The 16403-nt window shown below is 42.2% G+C and overlaps 1 protein-coding gene across 1 annotated transcript in view; it reads left to right on the top strand.

Moving 5' to 3' along the window:
• LOC144594854 (rifampicin phosphotransferase-like) overlaps positions 1-16403 on the top strand; it is a 120521-nt gene that overhangs the window by 23438 nt on the left and 80680 nt on the right. The window contains exons 3-8 of the mRNA XM_078401767.1: positions 913-1037; positions 5756-5824; positions 8644-8757; positions 12101-12216; positions 14274-14329; positions 15989-16041. Of these exons, the coding sequence (XP_078257893.1) occupies positions 913-1037; positions 5756-5824; positions 8644-8757; positions 12101-12216; positions 14274-14329; positions 15989-16041 (533 nt within the window). The remainder of the gene's footprint in view (positions 1-912; positions 1038-5755; positions 5825-8643; positions 8758-12100; positions 12217-14273; positions 14330-15988; positions 16042-16403) is intronic.

Below are 16403 nucleotides of genomic sequence, written 5' to 3'. Positions count from 1 at the left end.
CATGGCTGATCATTCTCAATCAGTACCCCTTCTCCCCATACCCCCTGACTCCGCTATCCTTAAGAGCTCTATCTAGCTTTGAAAAATTAAATATTGCCTGAAGAGCTCAGAATCAGTTCAGAAAAAGTTCTATGATGAGAGCAAATAGGGACAAGATTAAAGTCAAGTCAAGTAGAGTTTATGCACAAGCAGGGAGAGGTTCTGGTACAATGAAAATCTTGCTTGCAACAGCACCACAGGCACATCGATTCAGGCAACACACAAAAATATAAATCGTATACATAAATCACACATACATTCGGTAAAAAGAATGAGACTGTGCAAAAAATAAGATATTAATGCAATACCCAACTACAAATGTTAGTCCATGGTAGTGCAAGAGGTGGCCATTACTGTTCTGCTGCAGACGTTATGTTAGGGTTATGCAGGGCAGTTCAAAAACTTGGTGGTTAGAGGAAAGTAGCACCCAGGTGATGTGGGACTTAAGGTTTCTGTACCTTCAGCTTGAAGGTAACAGTGATAAGATAGCATAGCCAGGTTGTTGGAGGTCTTTGATGATAGATCCTCTTTTCTCACTGCCCTGTACTCTGCAGGGTTCACAGTCTAGGGATCATGGAGTTAAAGGGAGAGTTGCTATTCCCTATACTAATACCCACCTCCAGTTTAAATTCCATTTAGAATATTTTGGAGGACCAAGAACCAAGAATGCTATTCCCTATGTTGCTTTGCCAATTTGGAGTTATTTCAATAGGAAATTAGATCTAAAATGAACAAAGCATCAATTTATTTGATGGTTTTCATTAAATCCTTATTCTATATTTGGAATACCACCATTCAGAATGGTAACTGAATTATTTACTAGTAGCAAAGTTATGGGTTGCTCTCAATATTCTGGTAAAATGCTTCTTTCAGCATCCCATCCATCCAGAAACAAATTATTCCTTGGACAATCCGAACACCTGGAGTGGAGGTGGCTTAAAATTGGAATGTCTGGAACCACATCGGAGATGGCGAATTTTCTTTAATGGACTTCTAAGGTTAGTATCAAAGGTACAATAAATATCATGTTGCTAACAGTGAACAACATCCCTTGGCACTCAATCCAATGCAGAGCTGAAGCAACACTTATGTATGAGAAAGATTGCATACTCTAAGTAGTCTTGAAAGCTCAAATGCCAATTACTTTTACTTTAGACTTTAGACTATAGAAATACAGCGAGGGAACAGGCCTCTCAGTCCCCTGTCAGTGCCGACCAGCGATCGATCATTCCTTTTTTAAAAAATATTATTTTTATTGCTTTTTTGAACAGCATACAAAAACATTTAACATAACATAACAAGCGAATGGTATGTTAGCATTCATAGCAAGAGGATTTGAGTATAGGAGCAGGGAGGTTATGCTGCAGTTGTACAGGGCCTTGGTGAGACCGCACCTGGAGTATTGTGTACAGTTTTGGTCTCCTAATCTGAGGAAAGACATTCTAGCCTTAGAGGGAGTACAGAGAAGGTTCACCAGATTGATCCCTGGGATGGCAGGACTTTCATATGAAGAAAGACTGGATAGACTGGGCTTATACTCGCTGGATGACCCCTGTTGTCCCCCTCCCCAGTCTCAGACCCCGCCACCATTCTCTCTCCCCCAGACACACTCTTAAGGTCCGGGGGGGGGGGGGATAGCGGGGAGAGGGTCTCCCGGGAGTGGGAGAGAGGAGAGAAGCAAGGGGAGAGAGGAGAGGGGAGCCCATACGCACAGACGCACCACGCTGAAAGCCTTCAATAAATCAGTAGGAGGGGGGTTGGGGGTTGGAACATGCATATGTGGGTTGCGCCCATGAAAAATCTGCCAAATCTTCTCTGCCAATGCCAAACAGCTTATTCTGCCATTGACTCTTGTTCGGTGTTGTTTGGTGGATTGGATGATTGAAGTCTGAAGAAACAAGACATATTGGAAATTTAACAATTTATTCATTTAATAAACAGGAGCCTCAGTAGTGTGTGGAAGAACCATACACAGCCACAACAGCCTGGCACCTCCTCCTCATGCTGGTCACCAGCCTGGTCACACACTGTTGTGGGATGGCATCCCATTCTTCAACCAGCATTTGTCGCAAGTCAGCCAACGTGGTTGTATTGGTCACTCTGGCACGAACAGCACGCCCAAGCTGATCCCACAAGTGTTCAATGGGGTTGAGGTAGGGCTGCTGGCAGGCCATTTCATCCTCTCCACTCCCAAATTCTGGAGGTAGTCTCTGAGAAACCCTGCTCTGTGGGGGCGAGCATTGTCATCTTGGAGGATAGAGTTCGGTCCCAGACTGTGGAGATATGGGATTGCCACTGGTTGCAGAATCTCATCTCGATATCTCTCTGCATTGAGATTGCCTCCAATGATGACAAGCCTCATTTTTCCAGTGAGGGAGATGCCGCCCCACACCATCACACTGCCTCCACCAAAAGATGTTACTCTATCGATGCAGCAATCAGCATAGCGTTCTCCGCGTCTTCTCCACACTTTGACCCCATGATCCAACTGCCGTAGGCAGAATCTGGACTCATCGCTGAACATAACGTTCCTCCACATGTTCAGGTTCCAGTGCACGTGTTGCCGACACCAGCGCAAACGGGCCTGACGGTGAAGGGCAGTCATGTCAGGCCTCCTGGCAGCCCTATGAGACCGGAGATCGGCTGCGTGCAGTCTGTTCCGAATTGTCTGGGCAGAGAGCCGTCGGCCATATCGTCCTGCAAACCTTGACTGCATTTCTGTAGAAGACAGCCTACGGTTCCTAAGTGCTGACAGGGTGAGGAAACGGTCTTCTTCGGGTGTCGTCTTCTTGGGACGCCCACTTCGCGGCCTGTCTCTGACATCCCCCGTTATATGGAACTTGGCCTTCACTTTGGAGATGGTACTAGGGCTCACTCCAAATAATGCCGCAACTTGGTTTTGCGGAACACCAGCTTGAAGTTGCCCTATCGCACGGGCCCTATCCAGATCAGTCAAACGTGGCATGCCGATTCTTGGAGCAGACACCTACTGACCGCTGTAGCAGGGCCCATGCTCACAGATGCTGCCAATCAGGTGCCAATCAGGCACCTGATTGTCAGCATCTGGGGGTACCAGAAGCTCAAAACAAGAGTCAATAGCAACGGCAGAATAAGCTGTTTGGCATTGGCAGAGAAGATTTGGCAAATTTTTCATGGGCGTAACCCATATACTCAGCTCTGCTGCTCATCCCACAAATGCATGTTCCTTACAAATGTGGCACCATTTAAAAGAGAAATAAACAGGCTTTCCAACAGTATAAGATTTATTGCCAAGAAGCATTGTTACAACAAAGAAATAATCTACCAAACACAAATTTCCTTACTTTTTGTGCTATGTTTATATATATACATACATATATACATACATATACATACACATACAAACTGCTCCCACCCTTAATAACCTAACCAGACAATAATCACAATGAAAATAAAGACAGTCAGCAGTCCACGACAAGGCCTCAGTAAAATCTTGCTCCTCCAGAAATTTCATAAACGAGCCCCAAATCAGCGATCATTCCATGCACTAGCACTATCCTACATACTTGGGACAAGTTACAATTTACAAAAGCCAAATAACCTGCAAACCTTTATGTCTTTGGAGTGCAGGAGGAAACCGGAGCACCTGGAGAAAACCCACGTGGTCACAGGGAGGACGTCCATCCCCGTACAGACAGCACCCACTAGTCAGATCGAACCCGGGTTTCTGGCACTGTCAGGCAGCAACTTTCCCACCACGCCACCATGCTGCCCCTCATGAGAGTCATGGGAAATTAAACAGGATAATTTAATGGGAGTAGATATCTCAATATTTGGTGACGTGGGAGGGACATGTTGTCTACAATCAATGTTTGGACGTCTTTCTTGATAAAATATACACTGTAATTTGTCACGGAATGGTTGGCAATTCAACTGTAAAAGCACATACTATTGCACCGCGGTGCAGAATAAATAATTCGGCCACTGGTAGGATCCCTTTAAGTATGCCTGGTTGGAGGGTCTTTCAATTCGGTCAAGTCATTATGTGGTGTTAAAACTGACCAGTGTCGTTTGCAAGATTGGCCCTACATCCATATTGTGCACTGATTTGCGTGACTCAACTGTTTGGAATAGTGACCATTCATTTTTCATTTCTGAAGCTGTCTACATACTATAAGTTGTAGGAAGGAACTGCAGATGCTGGTTCAAGGCGAAGATAGACAAAAAATGCTTGAGTAACTCAGCAGGACAGACAACATCTCTGGATAGAAGGAATGAGTGCCATTACGGGTCGGGACAACTTCCTCAGACTCTGAGGAAGGGTCCCAACCCGAAACGTCACCCATTCCTTCTATCCAGAGATGCTGTCTGCCCCGCTGAGTTACTCCTGCATTCTGCGTCTATCTTCTACATACTGTAAGTAATTAGCTTCCCCTTTTAGTCTTCATTTTGGTGCTTCAACTCATTGAGTCATGCTTGGGAAATGGGCCAATATCATCGTCACAGTCGAGGTAAGAATATTTAGTTTTGGAACGTATGTCAGAATTTTTTTAAGACCAAATTTGCAAATAGAATTTTCTGAGACATACTCGTAGAAGTCTACGGAGTCTGGATTTTTTAGCAGTTAATGGACCAATATAATTCTTATGCCTTATAACGAGTGCATTTTCTTCTCTTTTTTAAATTCTCCAGTGTCGTAACCGCCAGAAATCTCTTTGCCATCCCATTTCTGATCCCGTGTATCCAGGCTCAATATCAATGGCTGGTACATGTGCTTTCTGCTTCCTCGAGCTTGGGAGTTCTATGCCTGAGCTTTCCCAACTCTATATTTCCTTGAAACGTGTCTCTTGACTGGCTGTGTCCTAACATCTCTCTCTGTGCCTCAGTGCCAACCTTTCTAACATGCCTAATATTTCTTCTAAGCATCATAGGACGTTTCACTTACACTGCAGTTGTACACATGCATTTATTATAATTTCTGTATCCATCTTTAATGATTCACGATATAACTTGGACAAATATATAACTCTATTTTGTTTTAGGTCACAGTTGTAATAGGTTAATGTGTTTGGAAAACTTTCCCAGAAATGGAAAATACTTCTGTTTGCTACAATTTTTATAACTCAAGTTATCTAAATTGGCAACCTATCTATCGGAAGCATAATCTGTTAATAAAGATCACACAGGGCGTCACAGTGGTGCAGTGGTAGAGATGCTGCCTAACAGCGCTTGCAGCCCCAGAGACTCGGGTTCGATCCCAACAACGGGTGTTGCCTGTACGGCGTTTGTACGTTCTCTCCGTGACCACGTGGGTTTTCGCCGAGATCTTCGGTTTCCTCCCACACTCTGAAGATGTATAGGTTTGTAGGCTAATTGGCTTGGTATGAATGCAAAATTGTCCCTGGTGTGTGCAGGATAGTGTGCTGATCAGTGCGGGCTCGGTGGGCGAATGGGCCCGTTTCCGCACTGTATCTTTAAACTAAACTAAACTAAAGCATGGATCTCCGCGGTACATCTAAATAAAGGCACACTGATTTTTCATTGCCATTATATATTCTGTCACATCATGGATTCTTTGGGAGAATAGATCTTAGAGGGGATGACAGCAGGAATGTCCTTTCTCATCTCAAATAGTCCCTGAATGAAACCATGTTGCTAAGGCAGTTAAAAAGCACAGGCTCCCTAAGATTTCACTTTCATAAACTCACTTATCGCACTTTATGCTTGTATTTTATAGAAAGGGACCATACAGGGACAAATGGACAGAGGAAGATGGCGAGCTTCTGCATGTCAAGATGGCTTTTATGTAAGTTTGGTAAATTCATAGAAAGGAACATGGACTCGAAACTGCATGGTAAATAATGTAGACACAAGGAACTGAAGACGTTGGCTTACAAAAGAAGACACAAAGTGCTGGATGATCTCAACAGGTTAAGCAACATCTCTGTAAGACATGGAAACCTGAAGTTTTTTCTGAAATGTTGCCAATTCATGTACTCCAGAGATGCTGTCTGACCTGCTGAGATACTCAAGCATTTTATGGTTTTTTTTTAACTTGGTATACAAACTAGGCACGATGTCTTCAATTTACAGCCTGAACTCATTGAACAATTATCAAAGAAGTCTGTGAGGTTTATGTGGTGGCTTTTTCATTTAGGCACTCAATTTTAAAATCTGGGCATCACTACTCTTGAACCCAAGGTCTGACTTGGTTATCTACCTCATGGGTTAGGTCAAGAAATGCGTTGGCTAGACCAGGCAAGGGCAGTAATGAATCCTTTAGACTTCTGCACAATTCTGTAGTTTTGTGGTAATTAGTAATCATAATTTAAAAAACATAAAAACTTGAAGATAATAATTCAATTTGGTATAGTGGGATGGTGAACTAGCCTGGTAATTTAATCACTTTGTAACTTCTGTATCCTGTAGGGAATCCTAATCCACAAAGACCAAGTTTTGATTTTTGATGCAAGCTGAATTAATTTATCATACATCAAAACCAAGCTGTTGTTGAAAATCTAACACCTATGTCGATGAGGGATAGAAAAGGGCCATTTCTTGGTCCTGATGGCTTCTGAATGAAAACGGTTACATTGGGACTTCTGAGAAAAGCAGTGCCAAGGGTTGCATTTTGAGAGTATATTTTGCAACCCTCTCAGGAGCTGCCTAAGAATCGCCCAGTCGGTGGAGTAGTTATAGAGTGAAGTAACTGGTTGCATAGGACATGATGCATAGCCTTACCCTGTCTGAGACTATTAGATCCTCTCCCCCAAACTAAGAATGGATTGCAAAAGACAAAGCAAACTAAAGAAATCACTAAGGTCTTGGACTTCGGATTCATTTTAATGTATCCAAAGAGCCTTTGAGTGCTACCACTAAACTACCACAAAATGGATACACCCCCCCCTCCCCCCACCTGCCATGGTTTGTCCTGCTCTCCTCTCCCAGCTGTCTCCCCCCCCCCCCACACCACCACCACAATTAGTCTGAAGAAGGGTTCTGACCCGAAATGTCACCAATCCATGTTCTCCAGGGATGCTGCCTGACCCATTGAGTCAATTCAGCACCTTGTGTTCTTTCTTGGATGTGAATGTATTTGTCATGATTAGTCACTTTGTTGATGACACCAAATTTGGAGGTGAGGTATGTATTGAAGAAGGTTGCCCAAGGTTACAGCAATATCTAAATCAACCGGGAAAGTGGGCAAAATAATTTAACTCAAACAAGTGGCAGGTGATGCATTTTGCTAAGTTAAACCAGGGCAGGGCGGACACAGTAAATGAAAGAGCTCTGGGGAGTGTCGTACAACAGAGACTTATGTGCATCAGTACACACTAGTTCCCTGAAAGTGACAATACAGATAGTAGAGGTGGTGAACAAGTCATTAGGCCCATTTGCCTTCATCTGTCAGGCATTTAATACAGATTATTCTGTGATAACTTAACATCCAATGAAGAAGTTATTGCCACTGATCACAACGCGAGCTTAAAATTGTGTTGTCTCACTTTTACCGTATTGGTAAATTGCTCAGAAAATAAACTCGATTGACTGGAAACCCTAGGACATCATGTCTGTGTTATTTCTCCTTGTTAAATCCCCTTGAAAAAGAAACTTTCCACTTAACACATTTAAAAATTACCTGCTAATTGTTATAAAATCAAATCCTACAAGTCTGTTTGTGCTGACGATGGGTTAATCTAGTTTTTGGAATGTTGCCCTTTGGATGATTGTTTGCCAAAACTATGAGTTCCCTCGGTTCTCTTCAGTGAATGGCGCACAGCCTGTGCAAACCATTATTTAGGAGGAAAAAAAACATTATTTTATGGCCTCAGTGACATATTTGTTGAAATACATCACTTTCTTACATGCAGGCTGGAGCATAAACATAAACTGTGAGTTTAAGTAATGGAGTGAGGTTTCCTGCTCATAGTATCTCACTGAAGGCCAAGAATATAATTAAAATATCTTCATAAGTTGATATTTATTTCACAAAATGCTGGAGTAACTCAGCAGGTCAGGCAACATCTCAGGAGAGAAGGAATGGGTGACGATTCGGGTCGAGACCCTTCTTCAGTCTGAAACTTCTTCAGTCTGAAGAAGGGTCTCGACCCGAAACGTCACCCAGTCCTTCTCTCCTGAGATGCTGCCTGACCTGCTGAGTTACTCCAGCATTTTGTGAAATAAATACCTTCGATTTGTACCAGCATCTGCAGTTATTTTCTTACACTTCATAAGTTGATATGTCATAGGAGTAGTAGTAGGCCATTCGGCCCATCGAGTCTACTCTGCCATTCAATCGTGGCTGGTCGATCTTTCCCTTCAATCCCATTCTCCTGCCTTCTCCCCAAACTCTTGATACCCATACCAATCAAGTATCGGTCAATCTCCGCCTGAAATATACCCAATGACTTTGCCTCCACAGCCATCTGTGGCAATGAATTCCATTGATTCACCACCCTCTTACCAAAGAAATTCCTCTTTATCTCCTTTCTAAAGCTACATCATTTTATTCTGAAGCCTTGGAAGGGTGTGTAGATCAAATAAATGATCTTAGTCCTTGATAGGAAGCACTTAGTTCACTTTTATGGCACTGACAAAATTATTCTTGTCTTGTTTCCTGGATAGATGGACCTCATTTTCCACCATCTTTAATTTTGACACTGATGTTCACCCAAGTGCCATCGCTGAGAGTATTGCCAAAGAAAAATGGAGTTTAAAGTTCTTTAAAGACCTACAAAAGTGAGTAGAAATGGTTTCAAGTTCGTGATAATTTCAAATTATAAATGAGTATCGCAAACATTATGTGTAGAAAGGAACTGCAGATCCTGGTTTATACTGAAGATAGACACACAATGCTGGAATAACTCAGCGGGTCAGGTAGCATCTCTGGAGAAGAGGAATAGGTGATATTTCGAATCGAGACCCTTCTTCAGACTGAGAGTCAGGGGAAAGGGAAACGAGGGAAACTAATTTAATATTCCTTCTCCCCATTCTTTCTCTCCAGAGATGCTGCCTGTCTCGCTGAGTTAATCCAGCATTTTGTGTCTACCATATAACCATATAACCATATAACAATTACAGCATGGAAACAGGCCCGTTCGGCCCTACCAGTCCACGTCGACCACTTTCTCTGACCTAGTCTCATCTACCTGCTCTCAGACCATAACCCTCCAATCCCCTCCTATCCATATACCTATCCAATTTACTCTTAAATAATAAAATCGAGCCTGCCTCCACCACTTCCACCGGAAGCTCATTCCACACAGCCACCACCCTCTGAGTAAAGAAGTTACCCCTCATGTTACCCCTAAACTTTTGTCCCTTAATTCTGAAGTTATGTCCCCTTGTTGGAATCTTCCCCACTCTCAAAGGGAAAAGCCTACCCACGTCAACTCTGTCCGTCCCTCTTAAAATTTTAAAAACCTCTATCAAGTCCCCCCTCAACCTTCTACGCTCCAAAGAATAAAGACCCAACCTGTTCAACCTCTCTCTGTAGCCTAAGTGCTGAAACCCAGGCAACATTCTAGTAAATCTCCTCTGTACCCTCTCCATTTTGTCGACATCCTTCCTATAATTTGGCGACCAGAACTGCACACCATACTCCAGATTCGGCCTCACCAATGCCCTGTACAATTTCAACATTACATCCCAACTTCTATATTCGATGCTCTGATTTATAAAGGCAAGCATACCAAACGCCTTCTTCACCACCCTATCCACATGAGATTCCACCTTCAGGGAACAATGCACAGTTATTCCCAGATCCCTCTGTTCCACTGTATTCCTCAATTCCCTACCATTTACCCTGTACGCCCTATTTTGATTTGTCCTACCAAAATGCAGCACCTCACACTTATCAGCATTAAACTCCATCTGCCATCTTTCAGCCCACCCTTCCAAAAGGCCCAAGTCTCTCTGTAGACTTTGAAAATCTACTTCATTATTAACTACACCACCTATCTTAGTATCATCTGCATACTTACTAATCCAATTTGCCACACCATCATCCAGATCATTAATGTAAATGACAAACAACAGTGGACCCAACACAGATCCCTGGGGCACTCCACTAGATGCTGGCCTCCAACCTGACATACAGTTGTCAACCTTTACCCTCTGGTATCTCCCATTCAGCCATTGTTGAATCCATCTTGCAACCTCACTATTAATACCCAACGATTTAACCTTCTTAATCAACCTTCCATGTGGAACCTTGTTACCTTTGAAACTAATTTAATATTGGCACATTAAATTTGTTTAGTACAATTTGTTCCAGTGTTTACTTTTTCTTCTGTGGTTAATTCACTGCTGCAGGCGTGCCAGCAAGTGGCAGGGACTTGACCACATGCTCAGGTCCTTAAACCCACCTTGTCCATGCCAACTGGCAATGAATAATTTACCAGCAATTTGTCAGTAGCCTTCTAAGCCTTGACAAAAGTCATCCAGATGAAGTATCAATTTGCTTCCACCTCCTCCAATTTGTCTGTCATATTGGATGCTCACAACATGGTTTCTTCTACATTGGATACCACTATCAGATTGAAGTCCCACTTTGCCAAACTTCTCCATTCACTGTGTAAGAATACCATGCACTACTTTCGATATATTTTTTGGCTTACTTGACATAATTTTGAAATGAACAATTTCACTTTGAAGGACTGCGCAGCCTTTTCCAGTGGTTAGAGTTAGCATCCAGTTCAAAGTCAGTGGTCTCTAAGACGTCCATTCAAGACCACACAGGCCAGAGAGACCTGCTGCCTGTGCCGAGTTCACGTTCCCGGTCAGTTGGTTGATAATAATCAGCGTCGGCACAGACTTCACTTATTCGTAGTTTATTAGAGATCTCGTAGACAGGTTTCTAAAAGCACACACAGAGTTGCGGACTCCGGGGCCAGTGGAAACGTGTCTCACCAGCTCCTAGAATTAAGCCCACTTTATTCCCAAAAACCGCAAAATTTGCAGTTATTACAACCAATCAATATTGGAACAAAGTCAGTTTTCCCTTATAAGGCCGAGTATTGGAACATAGTCAGTTTTCCCATGTAAGGCCCGAACATGCTATTATTCAAGGTTTAGCCAGCGTCTGTTTACTGTTTTTTGTTCTTATACATTGTGTTTTTCTCCTCTGAAGACGAGCTGGAACATTCTGCGGATTGGGCTACTGATTACTACTAGCTTTAGCAAGTTCAGCATTTTTGTGATTACGTAGCCTCAAGCAGGTGAGAGAGAGAGAGAGAGAGCCTCAAGCATGTGCTTTAACCTAGCACACAAGGTTGCAAAGCCCATGACAAGTCCAGTGGCCCAAGCAAACAAATAAGATAGATCTGGCTCTGCGTTCCTCATCTCCACACCTGTGGATCACATGTTAGACTATTTGGCAGGAAAATACATTAATTTTCAATGTGTTCACTAGGAAGGCTTTCTTCGTTTTTTCTTTAAAACATAGAACAGTCAATGATGCAGCACAAGGGCAGGCCCACATGTTCAGGCCGAACACGATGCCATGATAAACTAATCCCCTCTGCCTGCACATGACCCATATCCTTCCAGATCCTGCATATCGATATGCCAATCTAAAAGCCTCTTAAATGCCACGATTGTAACCGCCTCCACCATCACCCCTGGCAATAATTGTTTAGTGTAGCTATTGTCACGTGTAACAAGGTGCAGTGAAAAGCTTTTGTTGCATGCTAAATAGTCAGCGGAAATGGATGGAAGGTTTGTTTTGTGTCATGACCTGGGTTGCATCCACAATTCTCTGTAATTTCTTGTGGTCTTGGAAGGAGTTGTTCCCAAACCATGCTGTGATGCATCCCAATAAAATGCTTTCTACGGCGCATCGGTAAAGGTTGGTGAGAGTTGTTGGGGACATGCCGAACCTCCGAAGCATCCTAAGGAAGTAAAGGCATTAATAATAGTTCACATGGAGCTTACCAATGGTCTCACTGACATTGAAGTCTGAAATTTGCAAATGAGACCAAGAATCCACTGAACATTGAAATCAAGAATGGTTGTTTTATTGCTCAGTGTTTTATGATCCTACGTTAATTGCTCTTTCCCCCCCCCCCCCCCCCCCCCCCAGGTACAATGATCAACAGACGCATTATGAGCAGTGGGGTCAGTTTGTTGGAGAAATTGAAATTGAGGGATATGAAAGAAAGGAACTTCTTCTCTGTGGGCTCAGGGACCACTCCTATGGTGATGACAATTGTGCTTTCTAACATTGTTGATGAATGTGAAACTCTTTGGCTAATTGATATCTACTGTCCACTGTTGTGTGTTGATATCTAATTCAATCTCAATTTTTTTTTCACATGCTGGAGGAACTCAATTGGTTGGGCAGTATCTGGGGAGGAATGGATAGGCAACATTTCCGGTCGGGGCCCCTCTTCAGATTGATAGGAGTAAGGGGATAAAGCTGGAAAAAAGAGGTGGGGGTGGGCAAAGCCTGGCAAGTGATAGATAGTCTCTGCTCCTCTTAATTGTACACACCTCTAAAAGATGGCTATTTAGTCTCTCTCCTACACTCCAACAAACACAGTCCTAGCCTGCCAAACCTCTCCATGTAACTCAGTCCCTCCAGTCCTGGAAACATCCTAATAAATCTTTTCTGCACTCTCTCCTTTTTAGTGGCATCTTTGCTAAAGCAGGATAATGAAAACTAAGCAATACTCCAAGTGCACCATCGTCTTAAACAACCGCAAAATAACACCCCAGCTTTTTCCTCCAATGGGCTTGCTGAGCATTTCCACCGTTTTCTGTCTTTGTTTCAGATTTTCATCATCTGCGGTTTATTGCTTTTACGCTTATTAACACTGGCTGCTAAATGGAAGTGGCACTTCTGTGTCAATATAGTGTGTCTTGAGAGCAGTTGTACATGCTTATAATGCAGCTACACATGGATAAAAGGGTGGGTCAGAATAACAGTGAAGTCCGTTGCTGTACAACATATGACCAAAGTTGCTGTTATTAAATTCTACTGTAGTCTAGTCAGAGTTCCTGCCCAGAACAACGATGCTTTAGAGTCATAGAGTCATAAAGGTGTACTGGTCAGAAATGGCCCCAACTCTTCCATGTTAACTGTGATGCATATCGACAATATTCCCATTTGCCCACATTAAATCTGTATTGCTCTGCTCCTTTCCTATCCAAGTACCTGTCCAAAATAATTTCTATCCAAATGTATCCTCAAATAAGCAAGGAGCACTCTTATGGTGATGACACTGTTATTTGACCTTCTGCATTTCTGATGTAAATCTTGAAATGACCGTAGAGAGGAAATGAATGTCTGGTTCATTCAGTTGCCCTATGTATAGTAATTGTGAAATCCTATCCACTGCATTGTCAGCCACCGTGTAATCTCGGAGGGCGAGTAAACTAGATCACAAACTGTAACAAAATATATGCAGAATTCAAAGATTTGTACCAATGAATGGAGAAACCACATCCTGAAGAGCACAAATAACTATTTACTAAAGCAAAATACAAGTAAAATACAGACAAACTATTAATAAAGTAACAATACAAAATAATGGGTCTCATGCCCCTCTGCATATTCAAGCCTCCTGTCTACACTGGCTGGCACCAGCAAACACCATGGTTCAAGCTCTCGCCCAACCCCCCTCTAGGTTAGGTCCTTCTCTCTCTCACCCCGAAGGTGAAGCTCCCCTCTCTCTCCCCAAATGTGAAGCTCTACTCCAATGGTGGAAGCATACACATATATAATAACTTTAACTCTAAGAACAGGTGACTAGCTATCCTCCGTTGTACCATAATGGCGTGAGTTCTGAAGAAGGGTCTCGACACGAAACATCACCAATTTCTTCTCTCCAGAGATGCTGACAGTCCCGCTGAGTTACTCCAGCATTTTGGGTCTATCTTCAGGGTAAACCAGCATCTGCAGTTCCTTCCTACACATGGTGTGAGTTATGAATCCTATCAGACGCCGAGCTAGTCTAGGAAGTTTCTAGGAAGGCAAAGCTTATTTTAGTGACCTCCCAGGTGTCCTCATGATTTTTTGGTCCGTTCAAGTTAGCCTAAGCATTCTTCCAAAACATCTACTTGTTTTCCTAAATAGGCTTTGAAATGTGGTGCTGCTTATTTAGCTGACAACATTTTAAGTGACATAGTCTGTTTAGCCCCCACATTACACAAACCCAACCATTACCGATATTCTTCGCAGTGAATTCATGACAGATAAACTACATAATTATAAAATGGATTGTAACCTTGCTAATTATTTGTTTTCACTCTAGGTATCAGGAATTGGGCAGATATGTATCGATATGTTTTGATTTTTGCACATTTTGAGGTAATCTGATTTCATTTACATCATTGTCTTTAATGATGGAACAATTTAAAGGATCAGAATTCATATAATTTACTGAGAATGGAGATTATTCACAAGCTGGTTAATTTATTGATTGAGGGTAATCAGTTCAAACAGTAGCTCGAGGATTTTAAATTTAAGTAATTAAATGCAGCTATAATTTTAACTGAAGTTGACTGTAAAACTACACCTCTGGTCAAAATTGATGTTCTATTTGTATTGCTGATGTGACAGAAATTACTAATGCCAATAATTCTTCCATGGTTTCTATATGTTAAATTGACCTTCATAACAAGTGCAGTTGAGTACAGGAGCAAAAAGGTATTTCTGCAGTTGTACAGAGCCCTGGTGGGACCACACCTGGAGTATTATGTGCAGTTTTGGTCTCCAAATTTGAGGAAGGACATTCTAGCTATTGAGGGGGTGCAGCGTAGGTTCACGAGGTTAATTCCCGGGATGGCATGACTGTCATATGTTGAAAGAATTAAGTGACTGGGCTTGTATACACTGGAATTTAGAAGGATGAGAGGGGATCTTATTGAAACATATAAGATTATTAAGGGATTGGACACGCTAGAGGCAGGAAACATGTTCCCGATGTTGGGAGAGTGCAGAACCAGGGATCACAGTTTAAGAATAAGGGGTAGGCTATTTAGAACGGAGATGAGGAAAAACTTTTTCACCCAGAGAGTTGTGAATCTGTGGAATTCTCTGCCTCAGAATGCAGTGGAGGCTGATTCTCTGGATGCTTTCAAGAGAGTTAGATAGAGCTCTTAAAGATAGCGGAGTCAAGGGATATGGGGAGAATGCAGGAACGAGGTACTGATTGTGGATGATCAGCCATGATCACAGTGAATGGCGCTGCTGGCTCGAAGGACCGAATGGCCTACTCCTGCACCTATTGTCCATTGTCTATTGATGTTGTTTCATATTATAGGCTAATGTCAAGAATTATGAATTTTACCAGTAAAGCTGTCCTTAACATATCAGATTATTATTAATTGTATTTCCTAAAGTTGACTCAGAAAGAAGAAACTATATCCATATGTAATTAATGGTTGAAAGACCATCTTGAATTAATTTTACAACAGAATTACTGAGCTTGACTTGACAATTACAAGATTGCAGCAGATTGAGATGTTGTACCCCAATCAGCATTTTGTTTTGTCATCAATTAATTTTATGACACACAGTAAATATTTGGTAATTGCTTTCACTTTAATTTTCAGTGACATTTATAGGTGAGCACCTCCAAATCCTCATTTTTATTTTGTGAAATAATATTTTTATTCTTGTTATTTCTGGGAACATGGATATTGCTATAAATTTTACTATTTATTTCCTATCCATTGTTGCCCTTGATAAGATACTGAGGAAGCAGCATTCTCAAATTTGAGATTATGTTGATTATTTCTGGCCCAATTGTAAGTTAGAATTTAGTTCTGTGAATTTCATAATTTGTCACAATGACTTGGAACTGTATGCTGAAACAAAAATTAGTATTAATACGACCAATTGATATAATTAATGTACTAGATTGACCATCCATGATCTGGGTTGCTGATAGCTAGCCAAAGGTATTGTCATTTGTTCTTGCTGATATCATGCACCAATCATTTACCATATCTTTTTCTTCGGTAGAATGGATTATCCGTGAATTTAATGGCACTATCCATTTCTGCAACGACCACAAAGTAAGTTGAGTGCACTGGCATTTTCTGGACAGATTTGCATTGAAAGATTTACAGAGGACATAGGTTCAAGGTGAAGGGGAAAAGATTTAATAGGAATCCGAGGGGTTATTTTTTCACACAGAGGGGTAGTGGGTGTATGGAACAAGCTGCCAGAGGAGGTAGTTGAGGCTGGGACTATCCCATCGTTTAAGAAGCGGTTCGACAGGTATATGGATAGGACAGGTTTGGAGGATTATGGACCAAGAGCAGGCAAGTGGGACTACGGTAGCTGGGACATTGTTGGCCGTTGTGGGCGAGTTGGGCCGAAGGGCCTGTTTCCACACTTTCCACACTGTATCATCTATGACTCTATGACTCTATGA

The sequence above is a fragment of the Rhinoraja longicauda genome, chromosome 6 (genome assembly GCF_053455715.1).
Source record: "Rhinoraja longicauda isolate Sanriku21f chromosome 6, sRhiLon1.1, whole genome shotgun sequence".
NCBI lineage: Eukaryota > Metazoa > Chordata > Chondrichthyes > Rajiformes > Arhynchobatidae > Rhinoraja > Rhinoraja longicauda.
Note: the sequence above shows the minus strand (reverse complement) of the source record. Positions and strands in the feature narration are given on the sequence as shown.